Genomic DNA, 21,416 nt, shown 5'->3' on the forward strand with positions numbered 1-21,416 from the left:
TTCCCCATCACCCCCTCCTCCTAAGTCACCCCCTGAGTCACGGAAGGCATATCCGTTGGTGCCCTGGCCAGTAGTCAGCATTGCAGACAAGTCCTGACTTCTTGGGCCACTGGTGCCCTATTTCTGGTCATCCTCTCTGGCCAACAGCATGAGGCTAGAACCTGGTTCCCAGCCTGGGTGGTGATCTCATGCCTCCTGAGTGATGGCAAGACCCCGGCCTCAGTTGCTCCATCTGTAGAGTGGGGCTAAAGGCCAGCCTCCAACCAAAGTGGTGACGAGCCAGAGCCAAGAGGACGCACCTACTGACCCTGGGGTGCAGAGAGGGGTGCACCAGGAGCCAAGCACTTACAGCCTCCTGTGTTCTTGGGTTCCCGGCTCCACTTTAACAGACACGAAGACGCCCCATTAGAAAGTGTGGCTGTGTGGCTCCACAGCCTGTACTCAGCCCTCCCTGACAGTTGCCTTAATTTCCAGGCCTGAGAATGCCAGGACAGGCCACTGTCTTTCTCTTAGGTCTTGACAAAAGACACAACCTTCCCCAAAGGGATTGAATCTACCCTCCTGTCCCCTTACACGCTCGTACTGGGTCATACTTTGCTGTTTACAGCACGTCACACTCATTGTATCAATACTTCCATTTTACAGACGAGGACAATGCACAGAGAGGTTAAGTAACTTGCTCAAGATCACACAGCGCTAGATAACCAAGCCAGGCTCTGAATCCAGATCATCCTTATTTTATAATCAGGCCACTCGGTCCCTTGCTGGACGCCATGGCCAGCCGGGCCCCTCCAGGCCGACCCCAGCAGAAGCTCTATGAACGTGCAATGGTCGAACCAACAAGAGAGGGCCCGAGTGAAGCGCAGCCAGACTTGCAGCCAGCGTTCCGGCCCCCATCCCCATTTGCGGATGGGGAGACCACAGTCGGGTGCGTCGGGGGAAGGACCCCCGACGGCCGGGCTAGCGGGTCCTAAGTTCCTCCCTTGCCAGGTGCCCTTCGGACAGAGGTTGGAGTCCCGGGTGGGCGGAGCCTCTCCCAGCGGGCCAATGGCGACGGGGGAGCGGGGTCGGAGAACGGGGCCGGAGCTGGAGGGAGGGGCGGGGCCTCCGGGCGGCGGGCCAATGGTAGCACGGAGGCGGGGCGGCGGGCGGCGGGCGGGGGCGCGCGGAGGCGGCGGCGGCGGCGAACAAAGAGGCGGCGGGCGCGGGCGGCCGAGCGGAGCCGAGCGCAGCCGAGCCGGGCCGAGCCGGGCCGGGCCGGGCCCAGGAGCGCGCAGGCTATGCGGGCGTCCAGGCCGGGGTCGGCCGGCCCCTGAACACGGCGCCCAGTGCGGTGAGGAGCCCCGCCGCGGCCGCGCGCCCGAGGCGGCCGGCCCGCCATGGCCGGGGTCAGCTACGCGGCGCCCTGGTGGGTGAACCTCCTGCACCGGCTGCCGCACTTGGACCTGCGCTGGGAGACCACCAGCAGCCAGTTCCGGCCCGAGGACACCGACTACCAGCAGGTGACGCGGGCCCTGGGTCGGGGGTCAGGGCCCCGGGTCACGGCCCCCTCCCTCTCGAGGGTCTCCTCCTGGGTCATGAGTCTCTCTTTTTCCAGAGTCTGTGGACCCCCCACTCCCCTATCAGAGGTCCGCCGCCCCTGCAGATTCTAGCCTTCTCTTCCGGTGTCACTAAGGCCCTGTTTTCTGGGATTCCGTGGAGCCGCCTCCCTCCCCTCCATGGAGCCCCCTCGCCAGCTGCCAGCTCCCGCCCAGGCCCCTGTCCATCACGGAGGGGCTGTTGCCTGGCACAGCCGCCTACCCATAGGACCCCACGGCTCTGAGACCTGCTGGGCAGCGGGGCTGTGGAATGTGCGTTCGTTCCGTGCAGTGTAGGCTGTGGTGACACCTGGCCTGCCAGGAGTGGCTGCCAGTAGCCCCTGAGGGAGGAGACCTGGCCACAGACACGCAAGATGGGCCTCAGTTTGGAAGGCTTGAGAGGGGCTGAGCCAGGGGGTGGCAGGGCCCTTTGCAGCCCTCTCCCCAAGTGACCAGGCTCTCCCAGTGGAGGCCTCAGCTTGGGGTCATGCCAAACTCCAGTGCCCCCCGTGTTGCTGAGCCACTGCCTTTTGAATGTGGGGCAAAGGACCAGGCTGTGGGCATTTCCTTCCTGCGTGGGGATTCAGAATCCAGCAGCCTCGTGACCTGGGTGCCTGGTCACTCGGAACACCTCTGGGCTTCTATCTGGCAATCATTGCAGAGCCCCGGGATGGGGTAGAGACGACTTCGCTTGTCAGGATTGCCTGGGAATCCAGTATTCTGTGGACTGTGTCACACATGGTCGCCCTTATCTACAGAGGAGAAATGGAAGCAGGCGGTGAGGATGCATGCCGTGGACATCCCAGCTCTGCAGGGAAGCCCCAGGCTCCCAGCCTCAGGGCTCATGGGGTGCCCGCTCCCCCAGCCGTGCTAACCTGTGTCTGAGAAAATTAGAAAGAGGTCAAGAGATTGGCCCAGGTGTGCCCAGAGATAGCAGGATTTTATAAAACCTAACACCCACGTTCTAGAAGCCCAGCCCTGGGGGGTGACCAGTGTGGGGCAGCACTTCTGTGCTGCCCAGAAGTGTGGTGTGCTGGCTCTGCCATGTCTGTCCCCTGGGGCTCTGCGTCCACAGGCCAGGAGGCTGGCCTTTACTTGAGGAAGTTCCCTGCCACTTCTCAGGGAACAGATTCAGGGTGTCTGTGACCCACACAGAGCGTTCCTGCTGTCCCGCGGGCTGCCACCTGCCCATGCTGCCAACCATGCTTGGACTGGCTGCCTCTCTCCTGCCCTCCGGGGTGCCCGTCCTCCCATGGGTCCCCCAGCTGGGATTCCAGGACATGTGGTGGAGAGTGAAGCCCAGACCTCCCTCAGCACAGCCTGGCCTCCTGCAGGGCCCTTGCCCCTGGGAGGACCCTGGTTTTTGCCCGCCGCCTCCATGAGCACTGTTCCCTCCTCCGCTGTGGGAAGGCTCTGACTCACTCTCTCTCCTGCCTCCCTCGGAGGAGCAGACTTAGCCACTGAATAATTCACGGTGTGGAAACCAGCCTGTCTCCATCCCCCGCCACCTCTCCTCCTGGCTGCGAGCTGTGGGGTGAGCCAGACCTGGGCATCCGTCCTGCCTCTGCCCTCTGTGCTGGTGCTCTGGGGCAGACCTCCACCTCGCTGAGCTTTCATTGCCTTATGCCGAAACCTGGGCAGGCGTGACTTCTCTGCGGGGTCTTGATGGGGTTGGAGGGCTCCAGGCTCCTGCTCCATGTGGGTGTACAGCAGAGGGAGCTCCCTTCCTGGGGGGGTGGGTGATGGGTTGGCGTGGGCCGTGGCCTAGGGCCCCTTCCTGCTGGCCCTGGTGGAACATTCCTGGCTGTGGGGAGGCTGCAGCCTCCGGCCCCTGGTGGGTGGTGGACTCATTCTCCTGACGTAGGGCCCCCTACTGGCCGGGGAGCCTGTCTGTGTCCAGCCCCAAGTTGGGCAGCAAGGTCTGGAAGACCCTTCCCGCCATGTGGGCTCGGCCTAGCTGGGGTGGGGGCTCTACCTCCTGTGCAGTCCAGGGGAAGGTGGGGCAGGAGTGGGGGCATATGTGGCATAGGAGACCAGCCTTTGTCCTTCTTTGCAGTGTCCTGCCCCTACCACCCACTGTTGAGAGCCCTGGTGAAACCCACTGGAAGTCCCGTGGCCGGCCCTGTTTCGGGGTGCTGTGTGGGGACCTCTGTCACTAGCCCTTTCTCACGCAAGCCTGGGAGATAAGGACGACTATCTCTATCTTACAGATTAGCAAACTGAGGATCAGAGTCACATAGTCAAAGGTGGTCGGGCCTCGTCCCCTGTCCCACTGAGACAGCGTCAGCCCAGGGGTGGGGTGGTCGGAGGCTTCCTAGCGCCCCCCCCCCCCAGCCTTCCCCTGCAGAGGATGTGACTGCAGGACTAGGAGCAGATGGCACTGTTCTGAGGGCTCCTGGAGCCTGGCTGGCCCGACAGGGGGCTTTGGAGCCTCTGCAAGAGCAAAGGTGGAATTTCATTTCCTAAAGGATTACGATTTCTCTTGGAACTAGGGTCTCAGGCTCCCAGTTTCCCAAGGCCTCCATCCTAGAGAGGAGGGCTCCCTGGCCATGGCACCCATCTCTTGGTGGGGTGCCCATGATGTTTGCTGAATGGACAGACTGGGAGGGGATGCACTGCAGGTTCTGTGGGGCTGATGACATCTGTGTGGGAGGGGCTGGAAGGAAGTAGGGGGCTTCTGCAGGCTGCCCAGGCTGCTCTGCCCTCCGCCTGTATGCCAAGGGGGGCTGTTGGTCTGGCTCCCCTGGGGCTGGGCCATTGCCAGCATGCTTGGAGCTCCCTGAACACAGAGCACCTGAGTGCGGGGGGTCTCTGGTTTTATGGGGGAGGGATTGGAAGCCCAAAGAAGGGAGGAGACTCCCTGGTGGTTGACAGCTGAGCTGGTGGGCTGGGCCTGGTGACTGGGGACCTGAGGGGGTCTGAGGCCAATCTGTGCTCCACGGGGACTGTTGGGCCTGACCTGGCTGTGGGCAGAGGTCCCAGAGCCTTCTCTTCAGGCTGGAGTGTGGGTGCTTGAGAGCGGAGTGCCGGGCCTGGACCCTAGCTGTTGTCTGCTACCTGTGTGACCTTGGGTGGGTCCATCTTCCTCTTTGGGCTTCACTTGGGGGATCTACTCCCTCTACCCCTACCAGCCCTTCACGACTCCCCCGTTTCAAGGCTCCCCAGCAGAGGTCATACTTTCTCTGCCCTCAGGCTCTCTCATTCTTGCTCAGTGTTTCCACCAATTCAGGGGTTCTGGATGCTGCAAGCTGATGGAGGAAAACAGTTATGGCCTGGTGTAGTGCTGGGGTAGGGTCGGCACAGGGCCTGCGGGAGCCCAGTGGTCAGGGAAGGCTTTCTGGAGATGCTACCTGCCTTCCATGGATGCTGCAAGCCAGGCTATGAGCACCCAGAGGGCAGAGACCTGCCTAGAGCCTGGCATGCACTGGGCACACTGGCCCACCTTCCACATCAGATACTAGCATTTGCTTCAGGTTTGCCCAGTGTGTGCGCCCATTTCCCATTAGAGCCCTGAGTGCTTGAATGTTTCCAATAAGACCCTAAAGATAAGACTGAGGTAGCCGTGCAGAGACCTTGGGGAAGAGGGTTACTGGCAGCGGGAATAGCATGTGCAAAGGCCCTGAGGCAGAGAGAAGCCTGAGCCTGGGCCCAAAATAAGGGAGTCCTTCTGGTCTGAACATGCTGCCTTGGGAGGAGGTGAGCGCTCTGTGTCTGGAGGTATGCAAGCCCAGACTGGATGGCCACTTAGTAGGGATTTGAGACCACTTAGGGGGTCTCCCGGCAGAGACCACAGCACCTTAGTTTAATGTGACTCAAGCGACATCAGCCATGCGCCTGACTGAAGGCTGGTGGCAGAGCAGCCATGTCCTGTGGGAGAGGCTGGCTCTGTTGTCATCCTTACCACTAATCGGAAGGAAATTTGCTGTGGTTAAAAATCAGCGTTTATTGCCTCTCTTCTAGTTTACAAATGTAATGCATGTTCATGGATCATTTGAGAAACCAGAAAGATCTGAAGACAGAAAGACAGCCCCTTCAGCTGGAGTTTGTCCATGCACTTATACTTGTGTGGGGATGTCACTTTAAAACTAGAATTGCCCCATGTGCCCTTTTTGTCACCTGCTTTTAAACATCACGTATTTGGGACTGTGCCCATGGCCCTCGGTTCTTGATGCTTGCATTGCATCCCATGGTAGCAGTCTGCATTCTGAGGCTGCAAGTGACAGAAAGGTGCCAAACATGACAGAGCGCACCAGGGAGCTAGGTAGAAGGTTCTAAAGCACCTCCTGTGTGGACAGAGCTCATGAACTTGGCTTTGGGGTGCAGGGCCAGTGCTTTGGTGGGCGAGCAGGGAAGTCCCTGCTGGGCCAGATCATCTCTGGCTGTTTCCCTCTTGGCTAGTGTCAAAGTCCCGGAAGAATCCAACTGGCTGAGCTGGGGTCATGCACCTGCCTTTGGCCAGGGGTGGGCTGGGCTGTTGTTTGCCGCTAACACCAAGTCTACGCCCACTGCGGGGTCGGTGTTGGGGCCAAACTCTGTTGTGTTCTATGTGCAGTTGGTGCAGAGTCTGTGTCACCAGATTCCACTGTTAGGCCTTCTGGTGGCTTCTGGTTTTCGAGGGTGTGAGGATGCAATGACAAGCTCTGTCCTCAACACTGTACTTCTCTGCCTAGGGGACATGTAGGAAAGGGACCTCAGCTGTTTTGTCCCGGCCAGGGGCTCTTGGTCAGTCTTTGGGCAGGTTACTCTGTGGCTCTGACCCCCAGGCCACAGCCATTCTGCCAGAGAGGCTCATGCTGTTTGTTTCATAAGCATTTTTCTGGGGAGCCACATAGTGGGCCTGGGGGTGGCACCGTCACCCCTACAGAAGTGAAACAGGCCACTGGCCAGCAGCCTCAGTGAGTGGGGGACACGCACAAGCTCCTGCTCCAGGCCTCACGCCCCGCCCCTTGTACACAGCCCTGGAGCAGTTTCGGAGTCTGGGGAAAGGCTCCCTGGGTCTTGGGACTAGACCTCTGCCCCCCAGAGGCAGCTCTGCTGAGTCCTCAGCTGGAGAAGAGGAACCGAATCTGCAGACGAGGCCTGGGTCACAGACATGGAAGTGCTCCATGTGGCCCCCAAGCATTGGGCACATGACAGAGGGTGGGCAGTAGGTGTGGCAGGACCCCAAAAGCACCTGGTTGTGCTGTGCCTGCCTCCTGGGTCTGCAGGGAGCCGCCCTTAGGCCTGTGCTGGGCCGGGACACACACAGCCCTCAAGTGTCTCAGGGATTCCCACGGTCTTGGGGAGGGTGAGGACCCTCGGTGTAGTGAGGCTCTGATGGGCACACACTGGGCACTGTCACCCAGAGCAGGGAGCCACTCACCAGCTGGAGGCAGGTGCCACTTACCGGGCGGCATCCTGAGGAGCGGCCCGCAAGTGGCTAGGCTCCCTGCTTGACAGGATGACAGATGCCAGCAACATTGGGTTGCTGCCTGCCCAGCAGGACTCCCGGGGGATCCCCAGCACAGCGGCCATCTGCTGAGGCAGCGGCTGTCCTTGCCGTGGAGGGGGCTGCAAGGGCTGCAATGGGCCGAGGGCAGGGCCAGGCCTCCAGCCCAATGCCAGAGGCAGAATGGGGCTGCACTTGGTGCCAACTGACCGGGAGGCCGCTTTGTTCTCATCCGGAGCCGGGAGACAGGGCCTGGCTGTGGGGTGTGCCCTCGGGAAGCAGGGCCCGGGGGGCTGAGCAGTGTCCTGGGCCAAGCTGGGCCAGCCAAGGTGTACCAGGGTCACAGGTGGGCTGTGGGAGAGGGGCTGTATGGCCCCTCGTGAGCCTCCCTTTCCACCGCCCCTGCCCGAGGCCTGGCTTTTTGTGTGTGCAGATGGCTCGTGTGCACATGTGTATGAATGCACACCTGGAATCAACTCATGCACACATGCAGGCTCGCCACCGTCTGCCCTCGGATGGCATGCCCCTCCCCAGAGAAGGCTGGCGGAGGCCTGGGTCCCCACTGGAGGGGCGGGTGGGCTGGGAGGGGCAGGCACCCATGGTGGCCGGGCCGGCCCTATGTTGGCTGAGGGCCTGGGGTGAGGCCAGGCTGCCCAAAGCCTGAGTGACCACTTCTGCCTCAGAGGGGTGGTTGCCACGGTGCCACCCTCCCAGCTGCCTGTTCAGGCCCCATGCACCACGTCCAGGCCGGGTTCTTGACTATCCTGAGGGACTCTCCAAAAGATCTGGCCCTCTGTCTAGGCCTGGTCCAACCCCGGGCACATATCCCTGGTTGAAGCAAGTCCTGAGGATGTGACCAGGCCCGTCTGGTGGTGGCCTCTGGCTGGGTCTGGGGCCTGGGTTCCCACGGGTGACTGGTGGAGAGCAGTGGATTTTCCTGGGTGTCACGCTGGGAGGTGTGTTAGAGCAGCAGGGACAGTACTTGTGCCATGTCCTTGTATCTCTTCACTCTGCCTGGGTGGGGCCCCCAGGCCCAAGGGGTAGCAGGGTGCATGCTGGGTCTGGGGGTGACAGGCCAGCGCTGTATCCACATGATTCCTGGAGGACGTGAGGTGCAGCTGGTTTATGTCTGTGCAGCCTGCTGGCCAGACCTCGGACCTTGGACCTCAGGGTTGGGGGACTTGGACAGAAAGTTGGGCCCCTCACGGGCTCCCTCATGGCCAGTTGCTGGCTGTGCTCTCCCAGGCACGGCCACGAGCTCACCGTCATGGAATTCAAGAAACCCAAGCCCTGCTCGATGGAAAATCTGTTTTTAATTTCTGGCCAGGATCTGGGAGCCGCAGCCAAGAGTGCTGGAGGGGTGGGGGGCTGCAGGCCGCACAGCCAGCTTGGCGCCCAGCGTGGCTCTGCATCCCGGGCTTTCAGCACCCGTTCAGCCTGGCCCAGGAGGTGAGGGGGGCCTTTTCCAGAGCTTTCCTCCGGAGGCCTGGCTTCCATCACTTGAGAGTGTGGGCCATGGATGTCCCTTCCAGCATCAGGCCCCTGACCTGGGAAGTGGGTCTGGGCGGTCTGGGTCCAACAAGGCTGTGTGTGAATCCGGGCTGCAGAGGGTGTTGAGGCTGAGGGCCAGCCCTAGGGGAGTGGGCAGCACTGGGGGGGGTGAGCCTTCCCAGTGGGAGACCCCAGACACGGGGGAGCTTGGCCCAATGTCCCCTTCGCTTTCCTCACCCTACACGTAGGGCTCCAGCCTGGACACATGGGTCCCTAGACGGTGCCTCTTGGATGCCCCAACCTGGTCTCTTCCTCTGGAGAAGGGCCCTTGGCAATTCTGGGGCTGGGGTGGGACGTGATGGAGGGGCCAGTGCTGCCTGGCACTGCAGGCTCAGGCCGGAACCCCACCTGGGCTCAGCTGCCAGTGGCCCCTCAGGACGCAGGTTTGCAGCCCTGACCTTGTGCTGGGCCTTTGCCCTCCCTGTCCCCACCTCTCCTGATGCCACACCAGTGCCCCCTGACCCTGCAGTGGCAGTTTAGGGGATGCCCCCTGAAGCTTCTGTACCCGCCCAGCTCTTCTGCCTGTCCCCCAGCTTCTGAGCTCCCAGACCTGCACTGCTGGGGTCTTGGAAGGCACTGGCCTTGCCCAGTAGGGCTGTGTCTCTTTGCCCCATGGCCCCCAGGGCCCAGTCCGGTGCCGACGTTCCTAAGTCCCAGGCCTGCGCTGGGCTGAGGGCCCTTTGTGTGGTGACTCAGGCGTCCGCACTCCAGTGAGGCAGGTGTGACCAACACGAGGATATGGGCACGGGGCGGTGAGATCCAGGCCCCGGGCGGGATTTGGACTCGTGCCCTCTCTGAGTCCTGCCCTTTACCACCTGGCAGAGCTGCCCCTTGGGAAGAGCTGGTGAGGACCGAGGCAGGTGGGGCAGGCCTGCTGTTCGCAGCCTTCTCTGGGGCTCCCAGGTTTGCAGGCTTACTGGTCCCTTTCATGCCACAGGCAGTGGTGGGACCTCAGGCTACTGTCACACTGGCCAGGGCTGGCATCCTGGCTCTACTCCACCATCTGTGTGCCCTTGGGGAAGTCCCTTGATGTCTCGGAGACTACCAGAGTCACGCCTGGACTGCTGGTCCCCAAGTCTTCCCTGCCTACCAGCACCTGGGTGGGTGCGTGGGACGTACCACAGTGAGGCTGGAGAAAGGCTCCAGACACGTGGCCTCAGGGGCTGGGGTCGGGCCCCTGTGAATGATGCCTCAACCTGGTGGGGGACTGTGGTGGCCCGCAGAGGACGAGGCCGCTCCCAGGGCCGGTTGTTAAGGGCACAGAGCTGCTGCCCCAGGACGTGCACGCTCAGCAGGAAGTGGCCGTGGCTCTGGTGTGTGTCACTCAGCCTCGCAGCTGGCACATGAGTGTGCTGCCCCGTGGTCGAACGTGGCGCTCCCTGCCTGGGCCTGGGGCGTCTCCGTGTGGCCTGTGCCGCATTGTGGACAGGTGGGATGCACGTGCCGTGCACTGACTGGCCACATCCAAGCCAGCGAAGGAGCAGAACAGGCAGGAGCAGCGGGTGGGGGCGCAGGGGTGGAAGGGACAGGTTCGAGGCCTCGTGAGTTCACGGCCTCTCTCATGCCATGGTCTCCCGTCTGTGGGATGGAGCCCCCCGCAGCAGAGCTTTTGGTAAGATTTGGTGGCATGCCACAGTCCCTCCCAGGGCCCTCCCAGGGCTGGCTTGGGGCCTCCTTGCAGCCAGACTGCCAGCAAGCCTGGGGCTGAGCCAGGATCCCCTACCCCGAGAGGCCGCCCACCTACGTGGGGAGCCAGCCGAGGCTCACGCAGAGGACGGCATGGCCCTGTGCCCCTTCTATCCACTGTCTCCCCACCAGGGCTGGGAGGACCTGCTGAGGGCTGGGAACTGGGGGCTTGTTGGGCCCCCTGACAAGCCTCAGACTTGGGCCTGGGCCCGACATCTAGCTCATAGGGTTTCCACAGTGGGTGGGATCTTTGGGGAGCCACAGGGCGTGGGGGAGAGTGGGCACATCCTCGTGGGTACACTCTGTGGCAGGGGCTGCAGGGGCCTTGAGAAGGATGGGATGGTTCAGGGCTGGAAAACGAGCCACAGGGCCAGGAGGGGTGTGTGGTCTGTAGCCCCTCGGGGCACGCGTGGCCACGCTGCGTCCTCACTGCTAGTCCCCTCATGTTCCTGCTGCTTCAGGTGGCTGGCAGCCAGCACTGTGGCCAGCGGTCAGGACATGGGCCTGAGCATCTCGCCTCGCCTGACCAAGTGCTGACATCACTTCCATCACAGATGGAAAATTCCATTTGGTCAGAGCCCAGATGCTGATCAAACATTTCCCATTCTCTTTCTGAATGGGCCCAGGGAGAAGCCAAGGGGATGGCAGCCTGAGGAACTGGGAGGCGGGGCCACTCCAGAATGGCAGCGGAAGGCTGATGTCTGGGAATCTGGCTTCAGAGGTCATGCAGGGTGCCTGGCGCTGGGGCGCAAGGAACCATCTGCCCAGGCCTCGGCTCTCCCAAACCCGGGTGCCCTCCTGTGTAAACCGAGAGGGCACTGTCACACCCGTGGGGGCTGTGTGATGCTGTCCTGGTACCGGCTCCACAGCTCGCCTTCTGGGGCCGCCCAGTGGGTTCACTATTTAAGGCCGGCCGCGTCCTACCAGAGAGAAAGCTGCCCCAGCCTCTCATAGCTTGGGCTGCAGAGCAGGGGGGCCCCACGTTTCTGAGTGCCCACTGTGTGCCAGGCCTCACTAATCCTAATGCAGATCGATGATCTTATTCCAGCATCCCACTGGGGAAGCGTGGGCAGACAGAGCCAGTGCATAGATCACGGAAATGGGGTCCCTGTCCTCACAGCCAGGAGAGGAGGTGGAACGCCAGGAGCTGAATGCCTGGCTCCCCATGTGCACGGCTACAGAGGTGCAGTGAGGCACCTGGGCCTCCGCCGGCCACTGCCTCCAGCGGCTTGAGTAACTCAGGTCACTGGGTGCCCCTCTCCAAGCCCCAGGTCACATTCTCACCCTCAAGGGCCTTGCCCTGGGGTTTCTTGGGCGCCTGTCCCACCCTTGCTCCCACCCTTGGCTCGGCTCCCTAAGGCAGAGATGGGATGGGAGTGTCGTCCGTCAGGGCTGTGGCAGTTAGGACCCCCCAAGCAGGTGGCCGTGCCTGTGCTTGAGGCTGCCACTGGCTGGCCGGTCACCTCTCCCCTTTTCCAGTCTCTGCCAAGTAGCCGATACCCAGGTGCTTGGACCATCCCCCACCCCCCCACCTGCCCACAACCACCAGGAGCTGCCAGCCATGGGCTGTCACTGCCACTGCTGGGGAGCTCACAGGATGACACTTTCATGTGCATGTGGGCACACGTGTGAACACGTACATGTGTGGGTGTGGACCTGCACACACTCACCTTGCCTGTGAGCGGCCCTGGCCCCTCCACACACACATCCAGCAGCCAGGACACCTGCCTCCTGTCCCCAGCCCAGCAGGCTGTGTGGCAGCAGAGGCCCCAGGAGCAGCACCTCGTTGGGGCCTGACTTTTCCTGGGGGCTCTCCACAGAGGCGCTGTTCTAAGCCCTTACACATATTGGCTCATTTAACCCTAAGTAACCACACTAGGAGAGCGTGTTACTGTCTCCATTGTATACGTGGGGAAACCGAGGCACAGAGGTTAAAGTCCCTGACTCAAGGTCACTTGTAGAACCAAGCATTGTAGCATTTGAGCCTTGGCACTTTAGTTTCCTGAGAGCCAGGCTGCCCCTATGGGGCCTGAGTTTGGGGGTGGCTGTGGGGGCTGAGCAGGCAGCCTCTCCTCGGGCTCTGCAGCAGTAGGTGGGTGGGTCTTAGGCTCCTGGTGGTGAGACCCAGGCTGTCCTTCCCCTTCGCCTTGGTCCTGGGGCCCTGGGCACCAGCAGGGACTGCAGTAGCACCATTAACTGAGAAGGGCCCCAAGTCAGCCTCGTGGCTGCCAGGGCCCTTCTCCCTGACAGCTGGGAGGGGCTGGCCAGTGCTCGCTTTTCTCCCAGAGGAGGAAACGGGGGACCAGAGCCGGACAGGAGGCCGCACGGGATCTCACATGGCCGAGCTGGGCTCAGACCAGCAGCCTCCCACGCCTGGCTGAAAAGAACTGCTTGGAGGTTTCTGGTTTTGTGTTTTAATTATAAAGGTAGTATGTGTTTGTGGCTTAAAAAAAAAAAAGGAAGGAAAGAAAAACCTAAAACAAAACAACCTAACAACAGAAACCAAAAACTCACCAAATCAAAGCTATGAAGAGCCAGGAAAGGTGCAGGCGCCATCCGCCTCCCACACCTCGCACGTGTCCCAGACCTGGGAGCCCAGCGGCCCCTGCCCCAGGTTTCAGGATCTCGCTTGGCCAGTGATGCTTATCTTGCCTCAGTTTTCTCATCTAGCAAATGAGAGTGGGTGGTCCTGGCGCCACCAAGACGGTGATCCAGACCTGCGGGCTCTCTGATGAGTCCTGATGACAGTGTGAGTACCGACCGCTCACACCAGGCTGAGCTCTGTGCCCTGTGCCAGGCTGGTTGGGCTCAGAGCCCAGTTTGGGTACCTGTTGGGCTCCACCCATCCTGGCCCTGAGCCCAGCCTCCTCACCCCAGGAGGAGCAAGGTGCCCTCAGTTAAGCAGCAGCTCCAGGCCAGCTGTATTCTGGACATGGGGTTGGGGGCTTGCTCCCCCAGACTCCCACAGTGAGGAGGCAGGAGGCCTGGTAGGGAGCAAAGGGTGGCCTCAGGCACGGCTGCGAGCATAGGGTGTCGATGGGCTGGGAGCCAAGGCGGGCGGGTCTTTGAAGGGGGCTCATTCCTGGTGGAGGCTTCCAGGTGGGGGTGGTGTGGTCTGACCCAGGGTTCAGGGAGGGCTCTCGGGGAGAAGCCTGCAGGCAGCAGGGACAGGACCTGGTAGCTGACAGGGCTGGAGGGTGCCTTGGTTATGGAAACGCAAATGTCCCTTTCAGCCAAGGTCCAGGGGACTGTGTGGCAGGGCCTGTAACCCCTCAGGTCAGTGTCAAGCCTGTGCCTGTTAGGGCAGTCCCAGGGAACCCCAGGTTGGTGCTCTTCCAAACACCCTAATGTTCATTGGCTCCTGGTGTTGGGTGGAGTGGGGGTGATGCCCAATACCAGGCCCCTTAAGGTGAGTGCCCCCCACGAGTGGCTTGGCCTGTTCCCCCATGTGACCTTGGGCAAGGCCCCCCACTCTGGGCCTTGGAGTCCCCACTGACATGAGCACCCCAAGACCTCAAGGGAGCCTTCGGCTGACAAGGTGGCTCTGGTGCCAGCCCCAGCAGACCTGGTGAGCAGGAGCAGTCAGGGCCCCTTAGGCCCTCCTGCCAGTGCAGGGCAGTGGGTGGCTGCACCCCAGCTTGAAGAAGTGGAGGACCCACTATGTCCAGATTGCTCATTGGGCAGCACGGGCTGGCCAGTGGGCAAGGGCTGCAGCCTCATGGTGGCACCTGGCCTTTCCCAAGAGGGCACCCCACCCTGTACCTCATGTACAGAGGCCCAGCCTCCAAACGTCACCCTGGCCCCCAGGGCACCCATGTGGCTTTGGGCCATGGCTGGAGGTGCATACCTTGATGGGTCCCTCCCTGGCCAGGTGGAATGTAGGAGAGCCCCGCCTCGGGTGCAGGGGTGAGGCATTCAGTCTGGCTGGGGCTGGTGGGCTGGGTAGGGGGAGGCCAACAGGCTCCTGGGAGGGCAGAGAGTGCCATCCTCCTTCTGCTGCCTGGCAGCTGTTTCCTGGGATACAGCCGCTGGGTGCAGAGCTGTGATGCCGGGGTCCCAGCGCCTCTGGCTGAGCTTCTTATCCCACAGTAGCCCTGCAGGGAGCGGGTAGGCCTGGGGTGTTCCACTCCTGACAGCTTCCCAGGCTCAGGCCCGAGGAAAAGCCACACTGCAGAGGATTTGAACGTAGGGAGGGAGGGTGTTTCCAGGTCCTCCTGAAGTCTGGGTGTCAGCAGTGCCAGCAAGGGAAGTCGAGGGATGCCCAGTGGTCACACCATTGCTCCGATGGTGCCCGTGGTGGGCGCCACCACGTGTCAGCTCTTCTGTGTGCTGCTTGCTTGCCCCACCCCCACGAGGTGCACGTGGTCAGGCTCAGCCTGCAGCCGTGTGTCACCCACCACTCTGGCCCCGACAGAGGACAGGTGCTGAGGTTCCCAGAGGGGCCATGACGAGGGCACATAGGTCCTTCCTCCGTACCTTCTCAAGCCAGTTTGTTCATCAGTGAAATGGAGTGAAGCGCGGAACGGGGCAAACTGAAGAGTGCTGTGTCCATAGGAGATGGGCTGGCACCTGTTCCAACAGATGGAGGCTGTGCTGTCTGTTCCCCTTCCCACCGAGGGCCTAGCCCAGGGCTGTGCCCACAGCAGTCACTGCTGGATCGGTCAACTGCTTCCCATGGGGGACGCCAGACTCAGTGACAGGAGGGTGCCTCCCAGGACTTGGTGGACAGTCCTGGGCCCTTCAGGCTGCCAGGGCTCAGGGGTTCGACCAGGTGGCCAGGTCCAGAACAGTCTCAGCACTGGCAATGAGGATGGGGACAGTGGTCACAGCCCCTCCCAAGGGCGCTGCTGTCGCCTGGCCCTTCCTGGCTTTCCTGAGACTGTGCCTGCCTCTTCTGGGAAGGCAGCACCACCCCCTTGTGACAAAAGAGAAAACTGAAGCTTGGACCAGGTGGCCAGGCAGCAGCAGAGCTGGCTCTGCGGGGGGGGAGCCCACCCACTGGCTGGGGCTCGGTTCTCTGGCCCCCGCCACGAGCACCTCCTCTCACCGGTCTAGTCTGGCCTGGCGTGATTGATTCCTGTTCAAACATATTTTGCCTTGGGTTCTGGGGCCCAGGAGGTAACAGCCTCCCATGGGGAGGGCCACAGGGCCTTCCCCACCTGGCCCCTCCGAGTGGGGCTTAGGTTGAGTCCTGGAGTCTTGTACAGGGTTGAGGATGGGAGTCAAGTTCCAGGTCTGGGTCACCGCAGGCACGTGACACAGGTGTGTTGGCAGCGTGTGCCGGCCTCCCTGGCCCTGGCCAGGGAGGGATCTGCGGGTGCTGGTTCTGGGTGGAGCGGCGGCAGGGTCCACACCTCCAGCGCTGTTTCCCTACCACCTACAGGCACTGCTGCTTCTGGGAGCCGCTGCGCTGGCCTGCCTCGCCCTGGACCTCCTCTTTCTGCTCTTCTACTCCTTCTGGCTGTGCTGCCGCCCGCGTAAGAGCGACGAGCACCTGGACGCCGACTGCTGCTGCACCGCCTGGTGCGTCATCATCGCCACGCTGGTCTGCAGGTAGTGCTGGGCGGGGCCAGGGGGCGGGGCCTGGCGGCGCAGGGGCGCCCAGGGTCCGCTGCAGGGGCTCCAGTGGGAGGCAAGGGACCTATGGCTCCCTCACACAGCTTTGCCCTCTCCCAGCGCCGGCATCGCTGTGGGCTTCTACGGCAATGGGGAGACTAGTGACGGCATCCATCGAGCCACCTACTCGCTCCGTCACGCCAACCGCACTGTGGCGGGGGTCCAGGACCGCGTGAGTGGCCACCAGGATGAGAAGGGTCTCTTCCTGCTGCTAAAGACCGTGTCCACACATGTGCCTGAGCGCGTGGGAGGAGGCCTGGGTGGGGCAGCCGAGGGTTGGGTGAGTGCAGGAGCCACCGCTCCCTGGCTCACCCACGCCTGCTTGGCGCAGGTGTGGGACACCACAGCCGCCCTGAACCGGACCGCAGAGCCCAGCCTGCAGAGCCTGGAGCGGCAGCTGGCTGCACGACCCGAGCCCCTGCGGGCAGTGCAGCGGCTGCAGGACCTGCTGGACACGCTGCTGGGCTACACAGTTTCCATCCCGTTTTGGAGGAACCCGGTGGTGTCGCTGGAGGCACTGGCAGAGCAGGTGGATCTCTACGACTGGTACAGGTGTGCAAGGCCCTCTTTCAAGCCCACGCCACCTGGCCCCTACTGCCCTGGGTCAAGCTTTACCCTCCAAGGGTCAGCCAGGTCACAGCACCCCAGTGCCTGAAGTTTTATGGGTGGAACTGAAGCAGGAATCCCCCATGGGGTGTCTACTGCAAGGACCATGGCCATCCATATGCCGTATATGCCCATATAAACTGCCTGTGGCCCCGTGCAGTTTGCCCCCGCTCTGCCAGGCCTGAGGTCCAGGTTCCTGGCCTGCCCCTGCACCTCTCCCTCCTCCCCTGGCCGTGTCCCCTGTGCCCACACCGCCCTGTCCCCCATCCCTGCAGGTGGCTGGGCTACCTGGGCGTGCTGCTGCTTGACGTCGCCATCTGCTTGTTGGTTCTGGTTGGCCTCGTCCGCAGCTCCAAGGGCATCCTAGTCGGGTGAGTGTGGGCCTGTGGGACCACAGCGTGTCTTCCCGTCAGCCCCAACCTGACCGACCCCATCGGAGGAGCCACAGATCCCGTGTGGGTGGACTCCCAGATGTGCCCTGGGGCTCTCTGGCCAGCAACCCAGCAGGTGGTGTGGCCCCCACCCTCTGGTCAGGGGGTGCTGATTTGCCTTCTTTGCTCCTAGGGTGTGCCTGCTGGGTGTCCTGGCCCTGGTCATCAGCTGGGGTGCCCTGGGCTTGGAACTGGCCGCATCTGTGGTGAGTAGCAGAGGGGAAGGGCCACCCCCATCCTCACCTGCTGGGCCTACAGGGAGGGGTTGGGGGAAGCCACACTCCACTCCCACCCTCTCCTGGGACACCGAGGGCTCCAGAGGGTTGGAGACCTGTCCTGGGGCACACAGCAAGTCAGTGCCCTCCCCCAGATTCATACTTACCTTCCTGAGCCAAAAGCAGACCATGGGGGCCAGGCTCTACCCCCGAGAGCTAAGGGTTGGGGAGGCCTAACATGGTCACCCCATCTTCCTTGCCCGTGCCCACCCCAGGGCTCCAGTGACTTCTGTGTGGACCCCGACACCTATGTGACGAGGATGGTGGAGGAACACTCAGTGTTGAGTGGGGGTGAGTGTCTACACTGGCGTCCCTGTGCCAGGCTGGGGGCCCAGCTGAGCGACGCCGAGGCACCTTGTCCTCGCTCTGTCTGGGTCTGGGGGAGGCAGGACTCACTCAGATCAGGAAGACAGTAAGTGGCTAGTAACACCTTTCTTGAGTGGGAGGCTCCAAGAAGGAGGACAGTCACCGTGTGAGACCACCAATGACAGGATGGAGGCAGGTGACAATGGGGGTTGAGAAGGGGAGCAAGTGATGATGGCTGCTCAGAGCAGGCCGGCAGTCAGGGCGTTCTGCCAAAGAGGTGGCATTAAAACTGAACCAGAGAAGGCTGTGCATCCTGTGCAAAGGCCCTGAGACAGACAACAGGTCTGTGGGGGAGGTCGGGTGGGGAAGCTGTCGGCCAGGTTGTGGTCAGAACTTGGGGCTTTACTCGAGGAGGCCTGTTGGAGGGTGGGAAGTACGGGAGGATGTGGCCTGTGCCTGAGTGGCCTTTTCAAAGCTGCTTTGGGCGCTGGAGCAGCCAAGGGACAAGGAGGGAGCGGGGAGACTGCTGCACTCCGCAGGCAGGGGGTGCTACACCTTGAGACAGGGTGAGAAATGGGCGGCTGTGCGATCAGGGCAGAGCTGACGGGACTTCCCAGGAAGCTGGATGTAGGGCACAGGAGCCAGGACTCCAGGGCTGTGGACAGAGGTGGGGGCAGGATGTAGGCTGCTGAGTGGCCTGGAAGAGCCGGCCCTCACGGGACTGTCCTCCCCTTTGCCCTGAAAGCCCCAGGGATGAGTATATGGGCTGGTTTTTAACGTGTTTTGTTGAAGGAACTGTTTGCACCTAAGCCTGAGGAACCCCCAGGAGGGAGGATCGTCTGCCCTCCACTGGGGAGGGATGAGCCTGCTCTGCTGGAGACAGCTGTCCCCACCACTCTCCCAGGCTTTGGTGCCAGCAGCCGGGTCTCTCTGGGTCCTCGCTGCTCGGGACTCTTGGTCCTCTGCGACCGTGAGCAGCCCCCAGCCTCTGAGTGTGAGCTCCTGCCTGGGGGCCCCCGCTGCCCCTCACAGGGCCAGGCAGAGCCCACGAGGCCAGCATGCCAGCTCCATTTACAGGTGGCTGAAGGGACGTGGGGGCTTTATTATGTTTCAACACAAGCTTGATGGGACCTCAGACCCTAGGGGCCAAGTGTGGGTGTGGCCAACCCTGCCCTCCCTCCAGCTCTCGCTCCTGGCCCATCCAGCTCTGGGCCCCAGAGGACCCCCAAGAAGGGAAGCATCTTGAGCTTCCAAAGCCAGTCTCCGTGTTCACGGGAAGGGCCCTGACCTCTCTCCACAGACATCCTGCAGTACTACCTGGCCTGCTCGCCCCATGCCTCCAACCCCTTCCAGCAGGTGAGAGCTCAGGCTACCCCTGCCCCTGCGTCATGCAGGCCCTGACCCCACATCTCAGGTGTCCACAGCACACCAGGCCCACTCATGCCCACTGGGACCCTGGGAGCCTTCAGGAGACAGCTGGGAGGGAGCAGGGAGCTGGGTGAACACCATGTTGACATCACTAACTGCCCCTGGGGTTATTGCCCTGCTACCCTCTGCACAAGCCTTTTGGGGTGGCCTGCTTCATGCCCCACCCAATCCCTGGGACTCCTTTCAGTTCCTGGGTTGCCCTTGGCCAGCTCTACAGGGCAAAGCCCGTTGTCCGGCACGCATGGAGGGCCCCAGGGTTGTCTCCGTGCGGGCAGGTCCTGTGTCTGTCCTGGAATAACTGGGCAGCTATCACGGTGGATTCGAAGGGAAGCCCTTAGCCCACTGCCCATCACCCCACACGATTGCGTGGCCCTCTGGGCTACTGAGGACGCCGTACTTTCAGTGATCTGTATTGTCTGGGTGCCTGGGCACTTGGGGGGGCCAGGAAGAGTGTCCCACAGGTGCCACCTGTGGGCTAGGGCCTCGGGGGGAGAGGTGGGCCCCAGTCCTGCTGGAATCAGCTGGTCTCTCTGGAGCAGAAGCTGTCGGGGAGCCACAAGGCGCTGGTGGAGATGCAGGACGTGGTGGCCGAGCTCCTGAAGACCGTCCCGCGGGAGAACCCAGCCACCAAGGTGAGGGCGAGCGCGGTCCTGCACAGTGCAGGCGTCTCCTGTCCTCACCGCAGGGAGGGGACCCCGCAGGCTGCCCTCTTCCTCCCACCCTTCCACACAGAGGCTTCTCTGTCCCTGCCCCCTCACTGCTCTATTCCCCCGGGGGTATTTAGTAGGTTCTCAAAAATAATTCTGTTCTTTATTTTAAAAGTTATGCAAACTTGATACTAGAAAAATGAGGAAAATGGGAACAGATGGAGGAAAAAAGTGAGATCCACCTGTTATTCCTGGGCGAGGATCGCCCCCTGGGGGCGTTCTGGGGATTTGAGGGGAGACTGCTTTCTTGGGGTGCTGCAGGCTGAGCAGGCGCGCCCACGTGTGCATCAGTGGCTCCTGACCACGGCCTGCCTCCCGGGAGGTGTGTGGAGGTCCTGCACAACGGGGTTCTCAGGTCTTTCTGAGCAGCTGGCCCTTTTAATAAACTTCACAAAATTTAAAAATATTTGCATGCACACTACTTCAAAGGTACTTCCTTTTATTTCTCATTTTTGTTACAGTCAGGGCGTCCTCTTGATTTTTTGCAACTAAGTGGATAGGTGAGTGTGTTAGCTTGCTCAGCCACCATCACAAAGGACCCACCGTCACAAAGGACCCAGCTTAGACAGCAGGCATTTGTTTCTCACAGTCCTGGAGGCCGGAAGTCCAATCTCAGGGCAACTCCTTCTGAGGCCTCTCCCGGGCGTGTAGACGCCGTCTACTCCCTGTGTCCCCCATGGTCATCCCTCTGTGTTTGTTGGTGTTCTCATCTCCTCCCATAAAGACACCTGTCAAGTGGGATCAGGGCCCACCTGTGACCTCATCTTCACAGAACCTGTCTCCAAACAGGCACATTCTGAGGTCCTGAGGGTCAGGACTCCCACATACGAAGCGGGGGACGGGGCATAATTCAGCCCCTTGCAGTAAGTCAGTCATATCGTCCTAAATTCCATTTCGGGGCCACAGAGGGTCCTTAGAAAATGTGTCACAAAAGGCAGTGCTGGGTCCGATGGCTGGTGTACAAGCAGCACTCAACCCTGAGGTGCTTCTGTGCAGTGTCCCCAGGGAGGAGACGGAGACGGGTGCCCGTGCTCACGCACACGCACACAATGCGGACACGTGTGCACACACGACAGGGTTGGGGTCGCTGTACTTCAAATGTCATGAAAATTTTCCCTTGTCTTTAATTGTTCCTTAAAATATGATTTTTAAGAGAATCAGGCCAACATCAGGACACACGTGGATATTTCTTCCCTCCTATTACAATAATGGGACCACACAGTGGTGGCCGCACTGGACAGACGTCTGTGGGTCCCACGCTCCCCTTCTGTCCTCGAGTCCTCGGCTGTGGCCATTTCTAAAACCCCAGGGTCCTTAAGGCCTGTGCCAAGACTGAGGGGTGGAGGGTGGTGTCAATGGCAGGGTGTGGGGCGGACGGGCACCTGTCGCTGGCTTGGGCCCCCTCCCGACCGTTTGCTGACCTTTGTGGTGTGTGCCCCCAGGACCCTCTGCTCCGTGTCCAGGAGGTGCTCAACAGTACAGAGGTGAACCTTCAGCACCTCACTGCCCTGGTGGACTGCCGCAGCCTGCATCTGGTGAGAGCCTGTCTCCTGGAGCCGGGCCTGTGGGAAGTCGGGGGGAGGCAGCTGTGGCAGGGGTGCTCTGGAGGGGGCGGCTGGAGTGGATGGTGGGGGGGGCAAGGATGCAGCCGGAGGGGGCGGCTGGGGGCAGGGGCGCAGCTGGAGGGGGCGGCTGGGGGCAGGGGTGCCACTGGAGGGGGCGGCTGGGGGCAGGGGTTCCACTGGAGGGGGCGGCTGGGGGCAGGGGCGCAGCTGGAGGGGGCAGCTGGGGGCAGGGGTGCAGCT

General features: G+C 61.8%; 1 protein-coding gene across 2 annotated transcripts in view; it reads left to right on the plus strand.

Annotated features, from left to right (window-relative positions):
- The first annotated feature begins 1,251 nt into the window (after nt 1-1,251).
- Nucleotides 1,252-21,416, plus strand: part of TTYH3 (tweety family member 3) — a 28,375-nt gene continuing 8,210 nt past the window's right edge. The window contains exons 1-10 of one of the 2 annotated variants that reach the window (XM_033096035.1): nt 1,252-1,502; nt 15,626-15,795; nt 15,919-16,030; nt 16,190-16,410; nt 16,740-16,835; nt 17,029-17,101; nt 17,386-17,461; nt 18,777-18,832; nt 19,444-19,536; nt 21,054-21,146. In XM_033096035.1, the coding sequence (XP_032951926.1) occupies nt 1,380-1,502; nt 15,626-15,795; nt 15,919-16,030; nt 16,190-16,410; nt 16,740-16,835; nt 17,029-17,101; nt 17,386-17,461; nt 18,777-18,832; nt 19,444-19,536; nt 21,054-21,146 (1,113 nt within the window). In that variant the 5' untranslated portion in view covers nt 1,252-1,379. The remainder of the gene's footprint in view (nt 1,503-15,625; nt 15,796-15,918; nt 16,031-16,189; nt 16,411-16,739; nt 16,836-17,028; nt 17,102-17,385; nt 17,462-18,776; nt 18,833-19,443; nt 19,537-21,053; nt 21,147-21,416) is intronic. The other variant, XM_033096036.1, reaches the window with a different exon arrangement.

Source organism: Rhinolophus ferrumequinum, chromosome 24, assembly GCF_004115265.2.
Source record: "Rhinolophus ferrumequinum isolate MPI-CBG mRhiFer1 chromosome 24, mRhiFer1_v1.p, whole genome shotgun sequence".
NCBI lineage: Eukaryota > Metazoa > Chordata > Mammalia > Chiroptera > Rhinolophidae > Rhinolophus > Rhinolophus ferrumequinum.